Genomic DNA, 21,450 nt, shown 5'->3' with positions numbered 1-21,450 from the left:
ACGCGCTATCTCAGAGTGTCCATGGAATTCTCAACATTCTCCGGTATATCCAAAGTCCAAAGGCTTCAAGCTTCTTAACTATTTGCGCTTTTAACGTCCATGTTTCTACCCCGTACAGTAGTTAAGTCCAGACGTAACATTCAACAAACATCAGTCTCAGCGCAGTATTCAGATTTTAATCATAGAACAATTGCTTGAATTTTAAGAACGCTGCCCCTGCCATTTCTATTCGTACCCTGATCTGGATTTAATTTTGTGTTGATGTAAGCTTCCAGATATTTATATTTTGTCACTCTCTATATTTGCTGTCCACCAAGGGTTAGTTGTTTATTATTTATTGGACTCCTTGATACTAGCATAAATTTAATTTCATTGAAATAGCCATTAATATTAATTTAACTCAATTATTTTACAGAAACTGGTAGTACCTCCACCTGATGACCGCATAGTTTCACGTAAAAAACGAAGTGGTCTCTTAGACAAGTTAATCCACGGAGACGGAAAAGGAGGTGGGTACGGCGGTGGATTTGGAGGTGGTTTCGGTGGAGGAGGAGGCGGCGGTGGAGGAGGTGGAGGAGGTTATGGCGGAGGATTTGGAGGAGGTAAAGGAGGCGGTTTCGGAGGAGGATTCGGAGGTGGTAAATCGGGAGGTTATGGAGGTGGATTCGGAGGTAGTGGTGGTGGCGGTGGCGGAGATGGAGGTAAATATGTAAATATTGCACACGACGGTAAAATTTCGTAATAAAAAAAGTAATGTTAGGGTTTAATACTTTGTAAAATATGTAATATACTAATTTACTTATTAACATCAAGCAGGTTAACGATCTCAAGTAGATAGTGAATTGTAAAGAGGATGGTTGATGATGAAGTTAATGAGTATATGTTATATACAACCAAATTTGAAAGTAATAACAATGTTAATTATTTTAGAGGCTACAAATCAAAAAAGGATTAAGTTTGTGAGATGCACTACATATGTGATTTTCTATTAGAGTAAATAAATGAAAACTATCATTCAATCCCACTAAGGCAATAGTGAGTTAGATCAAAAAAAAATAACTTATAGTAAATACATAAATTCAACTGCTAGGGACTAAGTATTACTAAAACAAAATATATGGTAGCAAAACAACCACCAATCAAAGCAAAACTAACATTTGTATTAACAATTCAAGCTAGTCCTATTCTGTCAATTCTATCTACAGAGATGTTCTACATCTCCAACACTAGTCAAGCTATTTATGGAACAAATAATATTAAAGCTATGGAAAAGGAAATGTAAAATTATAGGAATACCAATTCGAAATAACTTTTTGTACACATTAACTTTTGCATATGACCAAGTAGTAACGGCTCAAGATGAAGAAGACCTGTGCTATAAGCTCCGAAAGCTAGAAGAGAAATGTACAACAAATAAACTGTAACTACACCTAGAAAAGAACGAATACTTAACAACATGTCAAGAACCAGTGAAAAACTTTCAAATGGACGAAGATAAGAAAATTAACAGCATTAAAAAAAAATACTTAAGATTTACAATCACAAAAAAGGAAAAGACGGAGCAAGAGATATCCATCAGATTAGTACCAGCAGTACGTAGTGTAATGACTTACAGAGCAGAGAATTGGGCAATAAATATCTAAACGAAACAGGTCCAAAACTACAGCAAGAGAAATTAAGTTTATGAGATGAAGCTGTAGAGTAACAAGACTGAATGGTGTTAGAAATGAGGAGATGAAAAGAAGAATGACAGTAAAACAAACCATACTACGCTACGTTAAAGAGAAATGTTTAATTTGGTATGGACACATGAGAAGAGCATATCGTCAAAGGTGAATATCCAAGACTTCGGATTGGAGCTCATTAAGAAAGAGGAAAAGAGGGCAGACCCCTCTTAGAGATATGAAGTAAAGGAATCCATAAAAAGACGAAACCTAGAAGAAAGGTGGTGACAGTTATAGAAATTTTTGTATATACATATAGAAGAAACGAGTGAGAATAAAGCAAATAAATGAAATTATCATAAGATAACATCGCATAAAAGTTCATTGACCTTTAACAAGATATTTTGAAGACGTGTGACTAATAATTCTAAATGAAGTTACTTTATGAACCATTGTTATTATCTAAAAGAGACACAAAATTTGATCACAGTCAATATTTTTCAGGTTGTGCCTATAGTAGCAATCCATTTTTAAGTAAGGGATGTGGTGATAGTGGAGGAAATTTGGGTGGTAATAGAGGTGGAGTAGGTAAATTCTCTTTCCTTGAAATTATGCACTGTATGGGATTTTATTGTTGCACTTTTTTAAATTAACCAATTTTAAGGCACTTTTTATATCTTACACGAATTAAATGAAACCCGTGCATTAATATTTACATAGTGTATCTTGTATTTAATGGTTTAATAATGGTTTAAAGTTATATTCTTAAATCTTTATACTCCTTATCAAAGGCATTTGTATTTAATCATTCTAGGTATTCTTTGACATGTTAAAATCACTAAAAAGGCTACTTTCTTAATAGATTGAGACAATATAGTCCATGCATCCTATAGCCTACACCTCCTTCAGGAAACATCTCTAACCTTTACGGTCTTCAGCCATTCTCCTCCACCATCGACTGCCATGGAGTTTTCTGGCATCCACATCATCCTTCCTTGTTTTTTAGTCTTCCAATAGGTCTCTTCCCCTGCATTCTTGCATTCAACAGTTTTTTTGGAAGCTTGTTTACTCTCATCCTAAGTACATATCCTGGAGACGCTATAGGCGGACATACTGAGATAAAGATGGTTCTTTATATATATTATCTATTTCATAATTGTATCTGATTCGCCACCTGTTTTTCTCATCAAAGGTGTCCATGCGGTTTACAGATTTATGAGTAAACAACCAAGTGTCATATCCATAACTCACTATCGGTTGGATTATGGTCTTATGTTCTGCATTGTCAATGTTGTTCTTGTTGATGTTGACTCCTTAATATATAAAGCTATCTACTTTTTCTACGTTGACAACTGTCAGGTAGGGTCGTGTTCCTCTCTCCGATTGACTTTGTACTAGGATTTTAGTCTTTTTGTGTTTATTGACAGACGTGTTGCTTTGGTTCTGCTTATAATATTTATGTCTTCTGCATATGCTATCCGTTGGACCGATTTATTGATAAGTGTGTTGTTTCTACCTTCCAATGTTTTTCTAATTGCGTATTCCGTATATTTGGCGGCAGCCGATCATTCTATCTTTATGTGTGTATTTAAAATAGGTCTTATGTTGTATCTGTATCTGAGCCACTATGTTCATCATGGTCATTCGAATGAGACAACATACTACCTTACTAAAAATTTTTTGAATCGATTTGCTTCTTTCTCAAGATTTTTCAATATCATAAACAAAGTTATATTTTGTGTTCTACATTATAAATTTTTGGATATTCAGTGTATTTTTTTGAACACCATCAAACTTTCATTACTTCTTCTATATTTTTGATTTAGTTGTTCTTTATTCTAAGTTTGAGAGTTCTGGTTTATACTATTAAATTTAAATATCAACAATTTTCGAGCCTTATTTAACTGTACTCTAATTGTCACGATGTAATTTTAATTATTAACTATTTCCTAGATTTCCTAGAAGAATGCCTGTTCAGTTAGGAAATATATTTGCTACTTTTGAAGTCCTTAAAGTCCCACTACAAGTACTTATGGCATTGACGAACAATTAACCGGCAGTTGTAGACAATGTTCGGTATTTCCCATTTTTTCCCATTTCTGACATCCACTATGCGGGTTTTTGATACACCTCAGAATAGCTCTGATAAAATATGTACTAGCCCCTTTAGTTCGAAAGACCATCATCAATTTTAGTACAAGAATTTCCTTAATATCATACTTCACAGCAAAGTTACTTTGTTGTGCCCTTCCAGGTTCTTAAGGGACCATTTACAGTTACTTAAAGAGCCTACTCATAAATTGTAGACTTATTGTTAAGTTCAATGTCCTTAGGCAATAAATGTTGCTGAATATTTTTAGGCACTCTTCCGCATTAAAATCCATTTTAAAAGTAACTTTTATATAAATATTTTTGTTTAATCATAAAATATTGGTATACAATTATACCTGTCTCCAATCTAATGCTTTCATGTTATAAATAAAAAAATTAAAATATCATAAAACGCATCTACCTCTAATTAAGAAACAGGTCTAAAATCATTTTTCTACGCCAATCCGATGATTATCCTATTTTCTCAGTTTATTAAACAACCCTGTACAGATAATTATAGAGGAATATTGAAATTAAAAGTAATTTTAGGAAACGAGGGAGGAAAGACTGGTGTTGGTAATGGTGAATGGAAATATCGTACTGATTTAGATAAATAGGTCAATATATTTAAAATTAACATGAAGTTATATTCATAATTTCATATTTTCTTAAAGGATACGGTGGTGCAAAAGGAGGCGGTTTCGGAGGTGGTGATGGAGGTGGTTTTGGTGGCGGTGCCGGAGGTGGCGGTGCCGGTGCTCACGGTGGTGGCGGTTCAGGAGGATATGGAGGCGGCGGATCGGGCGGATACGGAGGAGGTGGATCTGGAGGTTTGTTTATGTTCAGAATGATCCTTCATGTATATATCTCATACAAATATTTTCCATTCAAATAGTCGAAATATTTGGTTAAACAAAATTAGAAATATAGGGTGTTGGTAGGTAGGGGTAGGTAGTTGATATTTTTATTACTTATTTCAAAGCAGCGTTTCGTGACGTACAAATACGATTTTAAGTAAAATTAAGCTGTCAACATTGCAGATAAGGGAGACTGCCGTTCCATTTCATGAACCCTCGTTTCTATGCCTGTACAATTTAAAATTGCCTTTTATTAGAAGTAGAATCCTTCAGTTCTATTAATATGCATTATTTTAATAGAGCGCATGTCAGTTAAACAGTATAAAAGTTTTGACCTCTGATACTACCCCTTAGGGTTTACCTCTGCAGTTCAGATTCATTTCCACATGTGAATTGTATTAATAGATATTTAAAAGCACTTAACTTTTGGATTTTTGTAATCCAACTTTTAATTAACATATTCTGTTAGACAGAAGACGCAATATTAATTGTCCAAGATGAAGATAGTCTACAAAGACTAGGCAACATATTACCCACTAGAGCAAAATACGTTAATATTATGATCTCAATTCACAAAACCAAAATAATATTTATTAGTAAAGAACCAACCAGATGTAAATTTAAAATCGATGGTGTTAGCACCTAGAGACAAAACTGAGAGATCAAGTACTAAAAGCAAACTGACTTAAAGGATGCTCTATTAAAACTGCTAGTACTAGTATATGGCGAATCCAACATATTAACACTGAGATGAAATTAAGAATCTCTAAAGCAAGTATACGAGTAGTAATAACTTATGTATCAGAAAGAATAACCAACAGAGTACAATGCAAGAGCTGTTGGAAGCGGCGATTAACAATCAGAATTGCTTAGAGAAAAAAGAAGAATAACAGAAATCTTTAGTTTCTTGTTGGCTTTAAAATATTTTTAAAAACACATATTCATAAACCCTTTGCGCAACTTGCTTTTTCTATACTCCACAGGCCAAAAAATAATTTCCCTCTGTACGTTCCTTTAAAAAATGAAAAATAAAAATAAAGAAAAGTCTAATGGATTGGTTTTCCTTTTTTATAATAATTATTTTGTATACGTCTCCTCTAGCAACCGATTGGGCATTTAAATATCTAATTGGTGAATTGAATGACTGAACATAATTACAGATACTGCACAGTGCACTGGTACAACCGATATGTCATTCAGTTTTGATTTGGCACTTAATGACTTCTTTTTGTTTTCAAGGTCAAGAATAAATTGCGTGGATAATAAGTTTCATCGACAAAGGAAACCCTTGACCTTCCAAAATCAAGTTCTGGAGTTGTTTCAAAAGAAATTAAATATTTCTGTTTATTTTATAAATTTTTCGAATAAATGGATCATATACTACGAGGTTACGTCAATAACTCTGTCAATATTTATTTTAAAATATATTCTGTTCTAAAAATATATTCCACTTACAGGATTCGGAGGAGGTAAAGGTGGTGGATTAGGAGGAGGTGGAGGAGGAGGACTTGGCGGAGGTGGCGGACTAGGAGGAGGTGGCGGATTAGGAGGAGGTGGCTCCGGAGGTTACGGTGGAGGCGGATCTGGAGGATATGCTGGAGGAGGGTCAGGAGGTACTAAATTCACCAATAAACTTACTTATTTATTGATTATATTCAATCCCGAGTTTTTTAAAAGTTTACTTAAAATTAAACGAGCCATATATTCACATATATTTAACCTATTGATTTGTGATAACGTTTTTCTATAATACACTAATTCTATACTTCTATAATAATAATTTTAAGGTTTCTTGTCTACTCTTCAACCCTTACCTCTTATACAGAAATATAAGTAGCTTTATTTTGATTTAAATATATTATAACAAATATTAATTTGTGATATTAGGTTATGGAGGCGGTAAAGGTGGAGGCGGAGGTCTTGGTGGAGGAGGTGGATTTGGAGGCGGAGGCGCCGGAGGTGCCGGATCAGGCGGTGGAGGTTCAGGAGGTAGGTGTTCATGATATTAAAGCTATAAAATATTTATCTATATTTGTGCCTAGACTGATAAATAATGTCATCCACCACACATGAACAGGTGCTAATTTCAGTTTAATCGTTTTGCTTTCATAATGTCTATACCTTTTGGTCATATTTCTTTATTTATTTGACCTGTTTTGTTTATTGATTATAATATAGATATATCTGTAACTATAATTTTATCAAAATTTTTGATTTTGTTTTCTTTTTGTGTTTTTGTTCCTTATTGTACAATAGCTACATTGCCTCTGTATTATTTGAATTATCCCTTCGCTGCTATGCTTCGCTTCTTTTTTACGTATCTATGACATTAATACTTGTAATATATATATATATATATATATATATATATATATATATATATATATATATATATATATATATATATATATATATATATATATGGAGAATTACCAGACAAAAAGAAGAGAAGAAAACAGAGAGACACAAAAGAAAAAAACGAACCTTTCACAAACCGACACAAAGGAAAAAAATTCCTATTTCCACTTTATTGATATCCCACCCTCGTAAGACAGTACTTGATATAAACATACTGTAGCGTGATTAAATAAAACGAGCGGTTCGAATTTATATACATATATTTATTTATAACTTTACAGTTCGGTAGTATCTTAACAACTAAACTCACTCCTAACAACGTTACATATATATAATAAAGTTACTTTTCGAGAACATTCTGGCGTTGTCCCACCTCTAATTGTCTCCCGTCCGAAAGACGGCCGCTATTGACATGCCGATTCTTACGTTTTCTAGATTCGTCCTTCTAAGAATTATGACGTATCGGAGATGGGCTATTTCGTTACACTGCTCCCCTCTTAAATCTGATCGTCCCAATCAGCAACTCTATATGTAGGCATAGGATGGCGGAATCTACAGGACTCTCCAGCTCTGCATGAACCCTTTAGAAAGAAATAACAGTCTACTGACTTTGAAGGATACGATCTCATCGGGTTAATGCAACACACAGTAATTCGTACGCCGGTTTCTCGGAAGATCACTTCAAGCATGCTTCTGACAATCTTCCAGTCCAGATTATCTAGTGCATGGCCTATCTTGGGTTAAGGCCAAATTCTTGATGTCGTAATTGCACACAATTTTCTTCAAATTAGTTAGAGCACGCCATATATCCTCGTAGCTTGCCCTGTCTGTATACGACTTCCTGGTCACCATATACAGCAAAGATCGAGAACCATCTTCTAATCTCAGTACTCTTCCAACTTTAGGCTGCTGGTTTTTTAACTCGTCCAAACGACCGAATTTCTTATAAAATACGGATGAGATTCCTTTAGTCATCTCAAGATCTTGGGCAACACAGTGGGCTAGAGAGACGTTATGCGGAACACTAAAAAGATCCTCTGAACTTCTGTGGTCACGCCGAATCTAGCACCCTTTCTCTCTACGTATTTGACATAAATTCATTAAAGCTTGGTCGCCGGTCATCTTTGATCTCATGTTGAAGGGTACGTGCTTCTTCTGTTTCATTTGAACCAGCATATGGTGCAAGTCGATTTATGTGAACTACTTTTGGTTTACCTTTCGGCAACTTCTTAATTCGGTATATTACGTCATTTATTTTCTTTTTAATTTCATACGGACTTTCCCATTGTCTTTGCAGTTTGGGAGACAAGCCTCGACGACGTTGTGGATTATAAAGCCAAACAAGATCACCTACTTCATAGCTTTCACTCTTGCATCGAGAATCATATTTATTTCCATCATTCGTCTCTAGAAGTGGACCTGCAATGTCGATTGCTACTCTTTCCATAGGACTACCAACATTGTACTGTTTCATGGGTGCCCTCTTTTTACCAACTGGACCATTACTGGTTGCACACAGTTCACATTTCCGGCACCATCTTCTTACATCATCTTTACAGTTCACCCAATAGAACCGTTCTCGAACCTTTTGCAGAGTCCTCGTAATACCAAAGTGTCCACCTGATGAACCGTCATGCAACTGACGTAAAACTTCTGACACTTTACTTTTAGGTACAATCAACTGAAGCTTAGTTTCTGTACCATCATCGTTCTCAAAGGTTCTATACAGAAGATCATCTTTCAGCACTAGGCAATTCCATTGGCTCCAGTAACACTTGACTTCTGGACTACATGCACTAATGTCTTGCCAAGAAGGTCTTCCACTTCTACGCATCCAATCCAATACTCTTTTTATACATGGATCATCTGCTTGAGCGTCTTGTAGCTGTTGAGGCTACCATTGATCATTAATGACGGCGGTTCGTCTCACGGGGCAAAGTCGTTCTTCTAATTCAAGACAATGATTACGTTTTGCACTGTATGCCCGTCTTGATTGAGCATCATCATTTGAATGACTCTTTCCAGCCCTGTGTTCCATTTGTTCTAGCTTTCTGACTGTTGTATTATTTTCTTGCAATTTACGGCGAATGTGACCTACGTCGCCATCATTCGAACATCTGGTTTCGTGTCTCTTCGGCATCATATTGCGAACTACTTTCCGTACGATTTCCTCCAGACGTTTCTCGTTTTGTTAGTCGCTCTCTTCAGAGGTTCGTACTCGATAGCTCCGTGAAACTTAACTAGCTGTTTCATGTTCCAAGGCAATAGCGAGCGCTTCATCTAAAACTTTCGGTCTTGCTAGTCGTAAAGCTTTCTGTAGTTCACTGTCTTTTAACCCATTGACGAAGGCATCTACAGCAATTTCTTCCAAAATGTTGTCTGGTGCCTCTGGATATGCCAACAACGCTATACGAGCAATATCTGCTTCAAATTCTTGCAAACTCTCACTTGCTCGTTGGATTCTACTTCTTAGTTGCGCCTTGTAGACTTGTTGTAGATGGGCATCTCCATAACGTTTGTCTAGTCGGGTAAACAAGGTCTGGTAACATTTTTCTTGACCCTTAGGAATCGATCTTAGGATATCTGCAGCATCACCTCGTAAAGCAGCAGTCAAGGAAATAGCTTTTTCTTGTTCTGTCCAATGATTGGCTGTCGCAATAGCTTCAAATTGTCTAAGGTATATGGACCAAGAAGACTTTCCATCAAATGGTGGCAATTTGAATCTCATATTATGTGTCGTTTCGTCTTTAGGTGATTCTTCTTTCACTACCGGATCTAAGGCTATTGTGTTAACTGGTGGTAGCACTTTTGTATTAGTTATCATGCTCTCTAACTGTTTGATCTTCTCTTCTACTTTATCAAATGTTCTTGAGACTTCTTCAAATTTCTCATTGTTTTGATTACATACTTCTTTAATTATTTGAGAAGTCTCGTCGAATCTTCTAGCAACATTTTCGAATTTCTCTTCATTTTGTTTAGCTGCTTCTTTAATAATTTGAGACGTTTCATCGAATCTTTTGGAAACGTTCTCAAATTTATCATCATTTTTTTTAGAAGATTCTTCTATCATTTGAGACGTTTCATCGAATCTTTTGGAAACATTCTCGAATTTATCATCATTTTTTTTAGAAGATTCTTCTATCATTTGAGACGTTTCATTGAATCTTTCATCATTTTTTTTTAGAAGATTCTTCTATCATTTGCGAGACATTTTTTATTTTCATTAAAACTGCTTCTTCTGCTGACTGGAACTGGAATGTCTCTGGGTCTTCTCCATTCTTGTTGAGAACAGTCTTCAGTCGTTCTTGAAGTATCTTTTTGAACCCGCTGCAGTCTTCATCGCGTTCTTCTAGTTGCTCACGCAACTGTTTTACTGAAAGTTCTACTAGCAGCATCTTTGTCAGGCACACACGTACTTTTTAAATGTTCTTTTCGTACAAAGATCACGACCGAACTACGCGGATGTTCCCGACGAACAATACTTTTCAAAAGTTCAAAAGTCTTTTTCAAAAGTCACTGCTGAATTTATTTCTTTTACTCACACCGTAACACCACTGTAGCGAGATTAAATAAAACGAGCGGTTCGAATTTATATACATATATTTATTTATAACTTTACAGTTCGGTAGTATCTTAACAACTAAACTCACTCCTAACAACGTTACATATATATAATAAAGTTACTTTTCGAGAACATTCTGGCGTTGTCCCACCTCTAATTGTCTCCCGTCCGAAAGACGGCCGCTATTGACATGCCGATTCTTACGTTTTCTAGATTCGTCCTTCTAAGAATTATGACGTATCGGAGATGAGCTATTTCGTTACAATACCTTTCATTGAAGTACATTCCTCTATTATCATGATTTTAATTAAATGCATATTCGAAAGTAACATGTAAAATTTTGTATTCTTTATATTTATGTTTGCCACCATTGTACTTTTTCTTCGTATTTGAAAATTTACATTCCCTATCTTTCAATTATACCTTGAAATTGAATAAAATTATCTTTTAGGATATGGAGGAGGCGGTAAAGGACATGGTGGAGGCGGTGGCCTTGGAGGAGGAGGTGGTTTAGGTGGAGGCGGTGGATTAGGCGGAGGTGGTGGTCTTGGCGGAGGTGCAGGTGGCCAAGGAGGTTATGGAGGTGGAGGTTCCGGAGGAGGAGGATCCGGAGGTACGTCACTTACAATTAAGTTTTACGTCAAAGCTTCAGAAAGACGAACCTGTATTTGTCAACACGTATCCATGGTGTAGCCAATATTCATTCTATAATCAACAAGATTCAATCTCTTGGCAATATATATGATTTCAGGAAACTTCGGTGTACTTACTCTAGAGCTCAATACAAACCAAAACGATTTGATTAATAGTTTCAGTCTGTCTTGTTAGCTTGCAAATTTAGTGAGTAGTTTTATATGCTAGAATCTACTTCCTAAGACTATCGAAAGAATCATTAAGCTAAAGGGCAGGAGTAGAGTTGTTTTCTGAAGTTTATTCATCTTATTGAATAACGATATCTTTAATAAACAAGGTGATAAATACAGGTACTCTTGACTCGCTTACTAAATAGACTGTATTAAATACTACTATTTCTAAATACTTTACAAATAATATCAATCGTCTAATAAAGGTACAATACTGTCCTTAAGCTCATTGATCAAATCAATTCTGTCAATCACGACCTAAAAATCAACTCAACCACGTCCGTCATAAAAAAAACTATTCACATTGCATGAAAAGATTAAAACAGCCTATCTATGCATCTACCTAATTGTAATATTCGAACGTATGCTCACCAAAGAAGAGAAAAATTACGTGACTACAAGATATTAATTAATATGTCTATAAGATATTGATCATAGACAATCAGTGAATTTGAATATAATTTAATCGATAACCAAAAATACTATTTTAGGTTATGGAGGCGGTAGCGGAAAAGGAGGTGGTGCTGGTGGAGGATATGGAGGTGGTTTAGGAGGTGGATTAGGCGGTGGAAGTGGGGGTCAAGGAGGTTATGGTGGAGGCGGCTCAGGAGGTCACGGAGGAGGTGGAAGTAAGTTCGAACAAAATAAAATAAACAAATATACTTTTTTTTTAATCTAGAATTCCATGTCCTAATCTTTTGCAACCATCAAAATAGATAGAGTTGTACAAATTCTATATCCGCGTTCCAAGGACAGAGACCACACACTCTAAAATCACTTAAGATAGCCGATGGTTTAAGAGTATCTACCGCTTCTTTTAAAATTTCAGCAAAGTTACTCTTACTTAGTTTGTGGCATTTGGATATAATATTGCCACTAAGATATTTTTCGAGTTCTGTACATAGTTGACTTAGTTGGTAAGTTAAATGTGTTTTGTGCTTAGTATTGCTTACAGCTTCAGGAATTCTATTTGTTAAATTAGGGTGTCTTCTTAAAAACGATTGATACCAATAATGCCCAGGAAGATTGTTTTTAAATGGATTTGGTCGGGGATTGTGATCCAAAAATGACTTAACAGAAGCTTGGATGTTCTCTTTTCTTTTCGGAAACCCTTTTCTGTGACAATCTACTACCCATTTTTCTAATCTAGATCATTATAAAAGTGGAAGTAAGTACTTACAGTGAATTGCTCCTTAATTATTTAAAAATAAAGTATCCACTGACAATAATTGGGCTAGTGCCAACAATTGGGTGGTTTACCCTATAGTTTTATTGACAGCTACTGAATTATTACACTATAGTTGTAGAGTTGTTGTTAAACTATATTCTAAGCTATATTTATAATCTCACTTAAATGCTACGATTCATCAACTTGGTGTATTGCCCTCACACCCGAGTAGTACTATACTTCTACCTATAAATAATATTTTTTAATTTAAATATTAATAAATGTTATCTATTTTTATTATATATTTCTTGCATTTTTATTGTCTGTACTGTTTTATTCTTGCATACGCGGTTTTTGTTTATATTCAAACTTTGAATTTTTACTCAGTTCTATTTTTTTATTGTTTTCTTTTTGCTTTAACAATATTATTTGTAGCTTTTATCCAGATATAAAGTAGAAACGCCCTGTAAATATTAAAGTTGATAATTTGTATTTGACCTTATATTAGATTTTTTTTTCTCGATATTTCTGGTCCAGGTCATGTTGTTTAGAAGCTGATAAGCCTGAAAATGTAAATATCTTTGAAGTCGTTATTTATAATCACTGCTCCTTGCTTTCCGATAGTGTTCATAATATTGTTATGTACTGTCTTTCCGTAATTTTATTTTAGCGGTATTGCTTTCAGCTGCAGAATTATTCAACTACAGAAGTATCTGAAAGCTAGAACTCCAAAGGGGTTTTAAGATTTGGTTGTATAGAAATCTATTGTAGGTGAATAAGATCGACTTATATTCAAACTTGGATCCTGTGTTCAGAGATGAAAGATATAAATTAATCCAAGTCATATTAGAAGGTGAAGTACAGGGTAAAAGATCAGTTGGAAGACGTTAGAACTGGTGGCTGAAAGACCTGAGGAGATGGTTTGACCACTTATTCCATTTGGCTTGGCAGCCTTCGAAAGGACAAGGCGCAATAAGAAAAAAGATACAGATACTGTATTCAGTACAATTTATTACCTTTATTAACGCTTTGAATTGATAAACAGCAACGTGATTGGACTTAAAGTCATTCAATTTGATTTTATTATGCCTGGTACAGCTGTGGATTTCGCTCTTGATATTTTTTTAATTGAGTACTACTCCTTGCTTCTTATAAAAAGTCTCTTAATAAAAAATCACTTTCTTTTTGGTCATCTGGTGATCTGGTCATTTGGTGATCTGGTCATCGACCAAATCACAGTTTCTGTAATCATTCCTGTTCTGATAGTTTCTGGATTCTTTAGTGTCGGAGAAGAACCTATCTTGACTCTTTTGTTTAGGAAATACAATCATATACCGAGATTTTTTTATATGAAACTGTTATATGAAATATCTGCTGTCTAAGCTTTTCTAGATCGCACGCACTTTTTCGGTACTCATCTGCTATCTGGCTCGTTTTAATCTTTGGGAATATATAAACTTTTTTATAAATCCCCAAATAGTTATTATATTTGCTTCAAATATTTATACTTATTGTTGGTGTAAACTGACAAAATAATAAATTAACAACAATTCTTAAACAAAATTTATAATTACTCATACAGGCGGTGATGGATTTGCAACTGGTTCAATAGAAATCATAGGAGGCGGTAGCAAAGGCTCTGGAAAAGATAAGACTGGACCTATTATCTTTGATAATAATGATGACGATGGATTTGGCGGATCTGGAAAAGGAACCGGAGGAGGCGGGGGCAGCGGAGGAGGCTACGGTGGCGGAAGTAGTGGAGGCGGAGGTTTAGGAGGAGGAGGTCATGGTGGAAGTTCTGGAGGCGGAGGTTTAGGAGGAGGGGGCGGCCTTGGAGGAGGTCATGGTGGAGGTACTTCAGGTGGTATTATTCTCGGCGGAGGAGGAGGTTTGGGAGATGGTCATGGAGGAGGACTAGGAGATGGAGGCGGTATTGGAGGAGGTTTCGGCGGAGGAGGTGGTTTCGGCGGAGGAGGCGGTCTAGGAGGAGGCAAGGGAGGAATAGTTCTGGGTGGTAAATATTTATTGAAAATATTTGAAGAGTTGTTGATTTTTATAAATAAATTTTATTTAATTCCTATCAAACAGATGGAATCTTAAGGTTATTATGGTTATTTGTAGGTAAATAATTAAAGAAATGCATTTTAGGAATATTTTAAGAATGCAATACAATTAATGATTTCCCTACACATAATCAATGACTGCGTATTTATAAAAATCAATTTACTCTTTGGATAATTCCTTGTTGAGATATATATTTTTATAATAGGCGGAGGAGACGATGGAATAGTATTAGGCGGAGGGGGTAAAGGAGGTCATTCAGGAGGATATGGAGGAACTAAAGGTAAATAGAAGAAATTCGTGTAAATACGAACTCTATATGAATACAAATTGTTCAAACTCTTTTTTATAAACCTATCTTACATTTTGTTTTAATTTTCTTGATTTTAAGACAAACACAATCTTTTAAAACAGTTCTATAGATTTGTATCCTTTTTCCGCTGCTTTTGGTTTAAGTCTTGTAGACTTTTTAGGCTTTATTGTAATTTTAATTTTTAATAACCTTTGTTATACTTGTAAATTTTCGATTACAGCATGTTTTCTATTGGTTTTATATTACATTCTAAAGGGATTTAAGTTATATGTACATCTTTGATATAAATTATACTTTTACAGGCGGTGGTTATGGAGGAGGAGGAGGTTGCCCTGGAGGATGCGGAGGTGGTGGTGGTGGAGGTAAAGCATACGCTCATGCAAGCGCCAGTGCCAGTGCATCATCTTAGTAAGTATTTGAGAAAAATTAATTTATATTTTTGAGTGTTTTGCTGTATTTTTTATTCCTAGTGGTTAATTGACTCTTTTCTTTGGATTTCTTTAGTTTTTTTCTCCAGAGATTTTAAATCCTATGCTATATGAATTTTAATCTCATACACCATCGTACCGACTTTGTCGTGCCCTTATTTCTGGTTTTTTTGCTACTAGTATATTCAAACATTAAACACGCAACCAGTCTTGTTGACTGAATTTATTATTTTAAATGTATAATTAAAAACAATAAACCAAAGAGGGCTGACACAGCTGTATGATGTACATTATTGTCCCCAAATGTATCGTCCCATGCATTGCCCTTTATTTTCCTTTGATTTTCTCTATTTTTATGATTATCAATTAAGCATAATCCAATTATACGTTACATTTTCAAACGTATCAAATGTTTACAATTATATTTAATGTAGTGCATCTAGTAAAAGTCTAAAATACGATTTCTATATATTAATTAGAAATGATGCGGAAAACAGAAATGATTAGAAATTAACAATGATACACTTCCTTTAATATTTTCCATATCAATTATTTTCCGCTGATTGTCACTATACTTCTTATGTCATATAGGTACTTACTATACTTTATTATATAATAACCATATATATTTGTTAATAACCATATTATTTTTATGTATAATATTTTTACAAAACACTAAATTGTTTTTTTTTCTTTTTAGCGGAAGATAGCAGGTAGAATATCGAGGTTAGGATTACTTTTTTATGTAAGGTGCATATATGTATGATATTAAATTAATAATGTAAATAAATTCGTTTTATAGTAAAAAGACTGTTTTTTTTTTCTGTAATAAGATATCTTGATGAGCCACATTGTAGTGCTAATAAAAAAGGTGTTACAATGGACGGTACTCCAGTCTAGCGCCAAGCTTCATAGGATTAGGCTATTTTATCAAAGTCGCAAATCTCCACTGCCTTTTACAAGAACCGCGAAATTCTGTGGTAGCTTTATTTTGGTTACGATTTGTATAATTATTGTAATTTGTTATGGATATGTAATGAGGATTTTGTTTCACACACATTTGTTATAGTCTGTCATGTATCTATTGAGAAAATTCAAAAAGAAAAATGAACATTTGCAATTGTGATAATAATACTGTAACTTTGGTAACTTTGATAATGATGCCTCCAAGTCATTTGAAATGGGTCCAGTTACACCAAACGTCATTCTTGTCAAAACTAATTTTATTTGAATGAAATTTTAATGAAATTACACAGATAGTGCTATATTTTCTTCACTTTGTTGACCACAGAATAAGTCTTCATGGTTAGGTATGCTTGTTAGATCCATTATCTGTAAAGGTGCTTTGTAGTATTCTAATCTTGGATTTTGGAGCCAAGTGTCCCCAAAATAAATTTCAAGCAAATTCTTGGCGTCTTTTAACTTTTTTCGACTGACATTTTGTATATTGTTGGCTTTAAGTACGGTAGGATTGCTACGAGATAACCTTTCTTTAATCTTGGTTAAGCTTCAAAACACTCCAGTTGAAACTTTGAAATTTGGTCACTCTTCACCAAAATGTCTCCAGGTGTTTTAATGTATTCCTTTAGATAAAGTCGTTTACATTCGGTAAGTTTAAAATGCCAGTACCTTGTAGCTTTAACGAAGCTATTAGTCTCGGTCTTCCAGTCGAAAAAGTTTAAATCTTGATCAGCTAACAAAACAGTGGTATAATCTTTCATTTCATTGTAATATTCTGCAGGATTTGCTACGGCTTCAAGTTTTTTTATTTCTCTTTCAAGCAGCCCAAATATTCTATCAGGAGAGATAAATGAATGCCCTCTAACAGGGAATAATAAATTCATTGTCTTTATATTCACTGGAACTCGCTTGCACAACCGTGTCAAGCACATAGTAAGCACAATCCTGTTCTTATTTTGACCGCCACATCCTTCACGCACAAGTATCATAGTAGTTACCTTTGACATATCTGTTTGGCATTAACGGTGCCAGATTGCAGAGGCTACATGATTGGAAGATTTCCCGTATTGGTCCTCGGTCCAGCAATAGCTGAATGAGTTCTGACGTCCAAGCGCAACCTTTGAGTATCCCTAAACAGCATTGGGATTATGTAAATAAAACTGCCTGCTGTAATATGCCTGCTAGTCTGGCACTTTTGGTAAGAATAGGTTTTTCTGAAGGTCGAAGGAGAAAGTAATTATGTTGGTATTTTCTTCTTTCAATAAATTATAGAATGCCCTGTTCTTTTTATGGTATTGAATCGTAGACCTTGAACGAAAATATGTGCAGAAAACTGGAAGCATTTGAGATGTGGCTGTATCGGAGAATGCTTAAGATCCCGTGGACTGACCGTCCACGGGAAGTAAACTGAAAGTTACAGTTCTTCGGACATATTATGCGAAATGAATCCAGATATGCTCTCCTTCAAGCCATCCTGCAAAAAAAAAAATATTTGGAAAACGAGGTCCAGGAAGAAGAAGAACATCTTGGTTAAAGAACCTCAGAATAAAGATTGCCATGATGGAGCTCTCCTCTACCACTCTTGAGTCTCCCAAGGTGGATACGTGCCGTAACCCCACGCCCTCAATGGAGAAAGGTGTATCAGGGACGCAGCACGTTCAGAATGAGAGTAGAATGGTCCCACGAGAGGCTCGTCTCGGATACTAGGAGTGTAAAACGGTGACCGTAACTCCAAAGCGCCCTGCGTGCGTTTCTACAAACCAGACACCTTGAACGACGGCTCTCCACCTCTTCATTCCTTCCCATTAGTCGCCTCTTACGACAGGCAGGGATACTTGCCCAGCTGTATTCTTGTCTCCGCGAGCCGGACGGTGAATAGCAAGGGACAGTGCAAAGCGTAGCCAGATGATGTGGTGATGATAGCGAAAGCGAAAAAATATCTAGAAAAGATGTGACGTCCTCTCGTGGGAGTCACTATCCGGGTAGCTTTTAGACAGTCAGAGACAGAGTTCAAAATAAAAATAAAACTTTATTGTCACTCTGAGATAGCGCGTACAAAAATCTTATGTACATATTTACAATTTGGTTTAGTCTTCTCAGTACCTGGCCTATTTATTCAAATTAAGTTTGACCTTGTCATATGGAACCAGTCTTATCGGCAAGCGAATGTGTATTTGAAATTTTACGGTAACGTTGTATCGATTTAATAACAGCGGACGATAGGTACAAAGAAAGGAAAGGAACTCAACACGTCCCTTAAGTGATTCGGGTTAATAGGACACTCCTCGACAGTCTCAACACGACTGTTTCAGAGTACGGGTAGTGAAAAGCTCAACACGCTTTTCGGGTAAAGACGGTATGGGACGGAAACAACTTGTGAACTCAACACGTCCACAAGCCGGGGTAGGGAAGAAGAGAACCTTCAGTCAACACCTGTCGATTCTCTCTCTATGAGGAAATGTTGCCGTTTATATAGCGGAGCTTTGCCCTTTCTACTGTCGATACACTCCTACTTCATGGGTTGGTTCGCGCGCACGCTGGTTTAACGGTGATGGCTTGGACTCATCGTTACAAAGATTTTCCAGAAATTTGGAGAAGAGGAGAAAAAATACAAACTAACAATAAACCAAACAAAAACGCAATATATGGAATTGAGAGGTGATATAATAAATGATAGCAAACAAATCAAAAGAAAAAGAGCAGAGGCCGAAGATAATTTTGAAAAAGTAAAATAATTTTAATACTGAGTAGTTACTATATTGAACACGGGAAAATAAGCAAAAGTTGTAGACAACAGGTTAATGAATGGGTGTTGAGCGGTAGGATCCATAAATTCAATACTAAAATCAAAAAATGCATCAAGGATAGCGAAACAGCGAGTGTATAAGGCAGCAATAACACCTACAGTGATACATACTACTACAAAGAAAAGAAAGTAGAGATCTAGTAAAGAAAGGTGCTCAGAAAAATTTCCAGAAGAATATAGATGGCTGATAATATTTAAAGAAGACAAACAAATTGAGAAATAATAATAATTAGAAGGTATAGAAAACCAATAATTACGGCAAAAATACGAGCCCAAATATATGATCTGGCTTATATGATCGTTCGATTCTACTCTTCTATTTTTTACCCATTGCTTGATGTTCTCCACCTCACATTTATGTCGTATATCTGTACGTTTAGCTCTGTCCCATAGTGTTTTACCATCAATTTTTCTAAGTGTTTTTATCTCTGCTGTTTCTAACATCCTTTTTGTCCTCTCTGTGTTAGGTCGTGTTTCTGCAGCGTATGTCATTATTGGTCTGAAGACTGTTTTGTAAATTCTGCCTGTCAGTTTTTTCTCGATATTTTTATTTTTTCATATTGTTTCATTCAGGAAACCTGCTGATCTTCCACTTAATCTTCCACTTCTGTTTCGAGCTTTCCGTAGCTAGATAATGTGATGCTTAGAAATTTAAACTCCATCACTTGTTCTATTATCTGACCTTCCAGCTCCAATTTACATCTTAGTAAATATACTGTTATAACCATGCATTTTGTCTTTTTTGGGGAAATTAACGTATTAAATTTTCTGGCGGTTAAATTGAATTGGTGCGGCATACGTTGTAAATCATCTGATATCGATACATATCGATACATGAGCATGTTAAACCATATGGTTTAACAGGCTCACGTATCGATAATTGTCTAGATAAGCTTTATCTTAATTAATGCAGCAACAGAATCACTTGAAGAGAGGAAAGTAACAAACACTAACATATCAAAAAAGAAAGCCCCATAGTTTAGAGAGGAAGTAAAGACAAAATGTGAAGAAAAAGGAAATTCCTTTAACAATACAAAACCCAACAAATACAACAGGCATACAACCACTATAAATGAATCAGAAATGAAACCAATACTTAAGTTAGACAAATTAAAAAAGGGAACTCTGGCAGAGCTTCTTAAAACAGATGGAGCACGACTTCTATGGAACACAGAAAGAAATGTGGAGAATGATCAGAGGAGAAACAAATGAGATGAACGAACTAACTAAAGGAAAACACATTCAGAAGGAAACATGGGCAGACTACCTACCGATCCCTATTTGCTAAAGGTGACGATTATGAACCACCAACACCAGAGGTGGCGACAAACGAATAAGTAGATAGAAACAGTAGAGATAAAAACACTTAGAAATACGACATAAATGCAAGGTAGAGAACGTAGAGAACATCAAAGACTGCGTAAAAAATAGAAGAGTAGAATGGAACGATCATATAAGCCGAATGACACCAGCTAGAAAAAACAATAAGAGACGGATCCCCAATAGAAAGACGATCAGTAGAAATACCACGAAAACGATGGAACTACAATTTACTAGAGGCACGTTGAAAAACAGAGAGAGTCATATCTACATAAAAAGAAGAATAAGTTCACAATGAAAATAAAATTCCTGTAGTAGGCTGTATACCATGATTCTTAAAAATATTGTTTAAAAAATCTTTTGTAAAAGGTATACATATTCTAAAATTGCCCTTTCGGGTTACATCACAGAACGTTTTCCAGATAAGTCCACCATCAGTGCAGTTACCAGGTATACATAAAGAAAGCCACTAAATATGAGAATAAAAATCATTTAATTGATGTTAACTTTGTTAATTAATATATATATTTGTTATAAAATTTAAATAATGCTCTAGTTTTAAACAGATTTACATCATGTCAACGCAAAACTCCCAGTGGTTTGCCAACTCAAGACAAGGTATCTCTATGGGTGCTCAATAGTTGCTATATTAACGTTTTTCCTGTACGTTAGTATTCACATGTTTCTGTAGTGATCCTTTCCCAACCTAACATGTTCCTTTTATAACTTGGATTCACTTAAAAAACAAAAAACAAAATGGAAATATCGATGAAAGGCAACCATAAATAAGTATTTCTTATTATTTGATCGTCATCAGTACAGTACAGCCAAGTTATAAAAGGAGCATTTAAATTAGCATAGGATCACTACAGGGCAATGAGATCAATTTGTGGAAACATAATTAGGTCCTTAGAAGCTTAGAAGCAGCATATAGAATGCTTCAACTCCAATAAATGGTCGGGTTCTGGCAACCGTACCATAACACACTTTTTTAAT

General features: G+C 35.3%; 1 protein-coding gene across 1 annotated transcript; it reads left to right on the top strand.

The window, feature by feature from the left end:
• Nucleotides 1–415: 415 nt before the first annotated feature.
• Nucleotides 416–16,176, top strand: LOC140431899 (uncharacterized; the record flags this gene model as incomplete). The annotated part of the gene is made up of 11 exons (XM_072519769.1): nt 416–701; nt 2,169–2,252; nt 4,430–4,585; nt 6,070–6,225; nt 6,500–6,601; nt 10,984–11,145; nt 11,887–12,024; nt 14,146–14,580; nt 14,836–14,910; nt 15,243–15,348; nt 16,069–16,176. Coding segments are annotated over 11 exons (1,710 nt in total), but the record flags the coding sequence as incomplete, so codon positions are not given.
• Between the last annotated feature and the right edge of the window lie 5,274 nt (nt 16,177–21,450).

The sequence above is a fragment of the Diabrotica undecimpunctata genome, unplaced genomic scaffold, assembly GCF_040954645.1.
Source record: "Diabrotica undecimpunctata isolate CICGRU unplaced genomic scaffold, icDiaUnde3 ctg00002229.1, whole genome shotgun sequence".
Classification (NCBI taxonomy): Eukaryota; Metazoa; Arthropoda; class Insecta; order Coleoptera; family Chrysomelidae; genus Diabrotica; species Diabrotica undecimpunctata.
The sequence above is the reverse complement of the archived record's forward strand: the minus strand, read 5'-3'. Positions and strand labels throughout refer to the sequence as shown.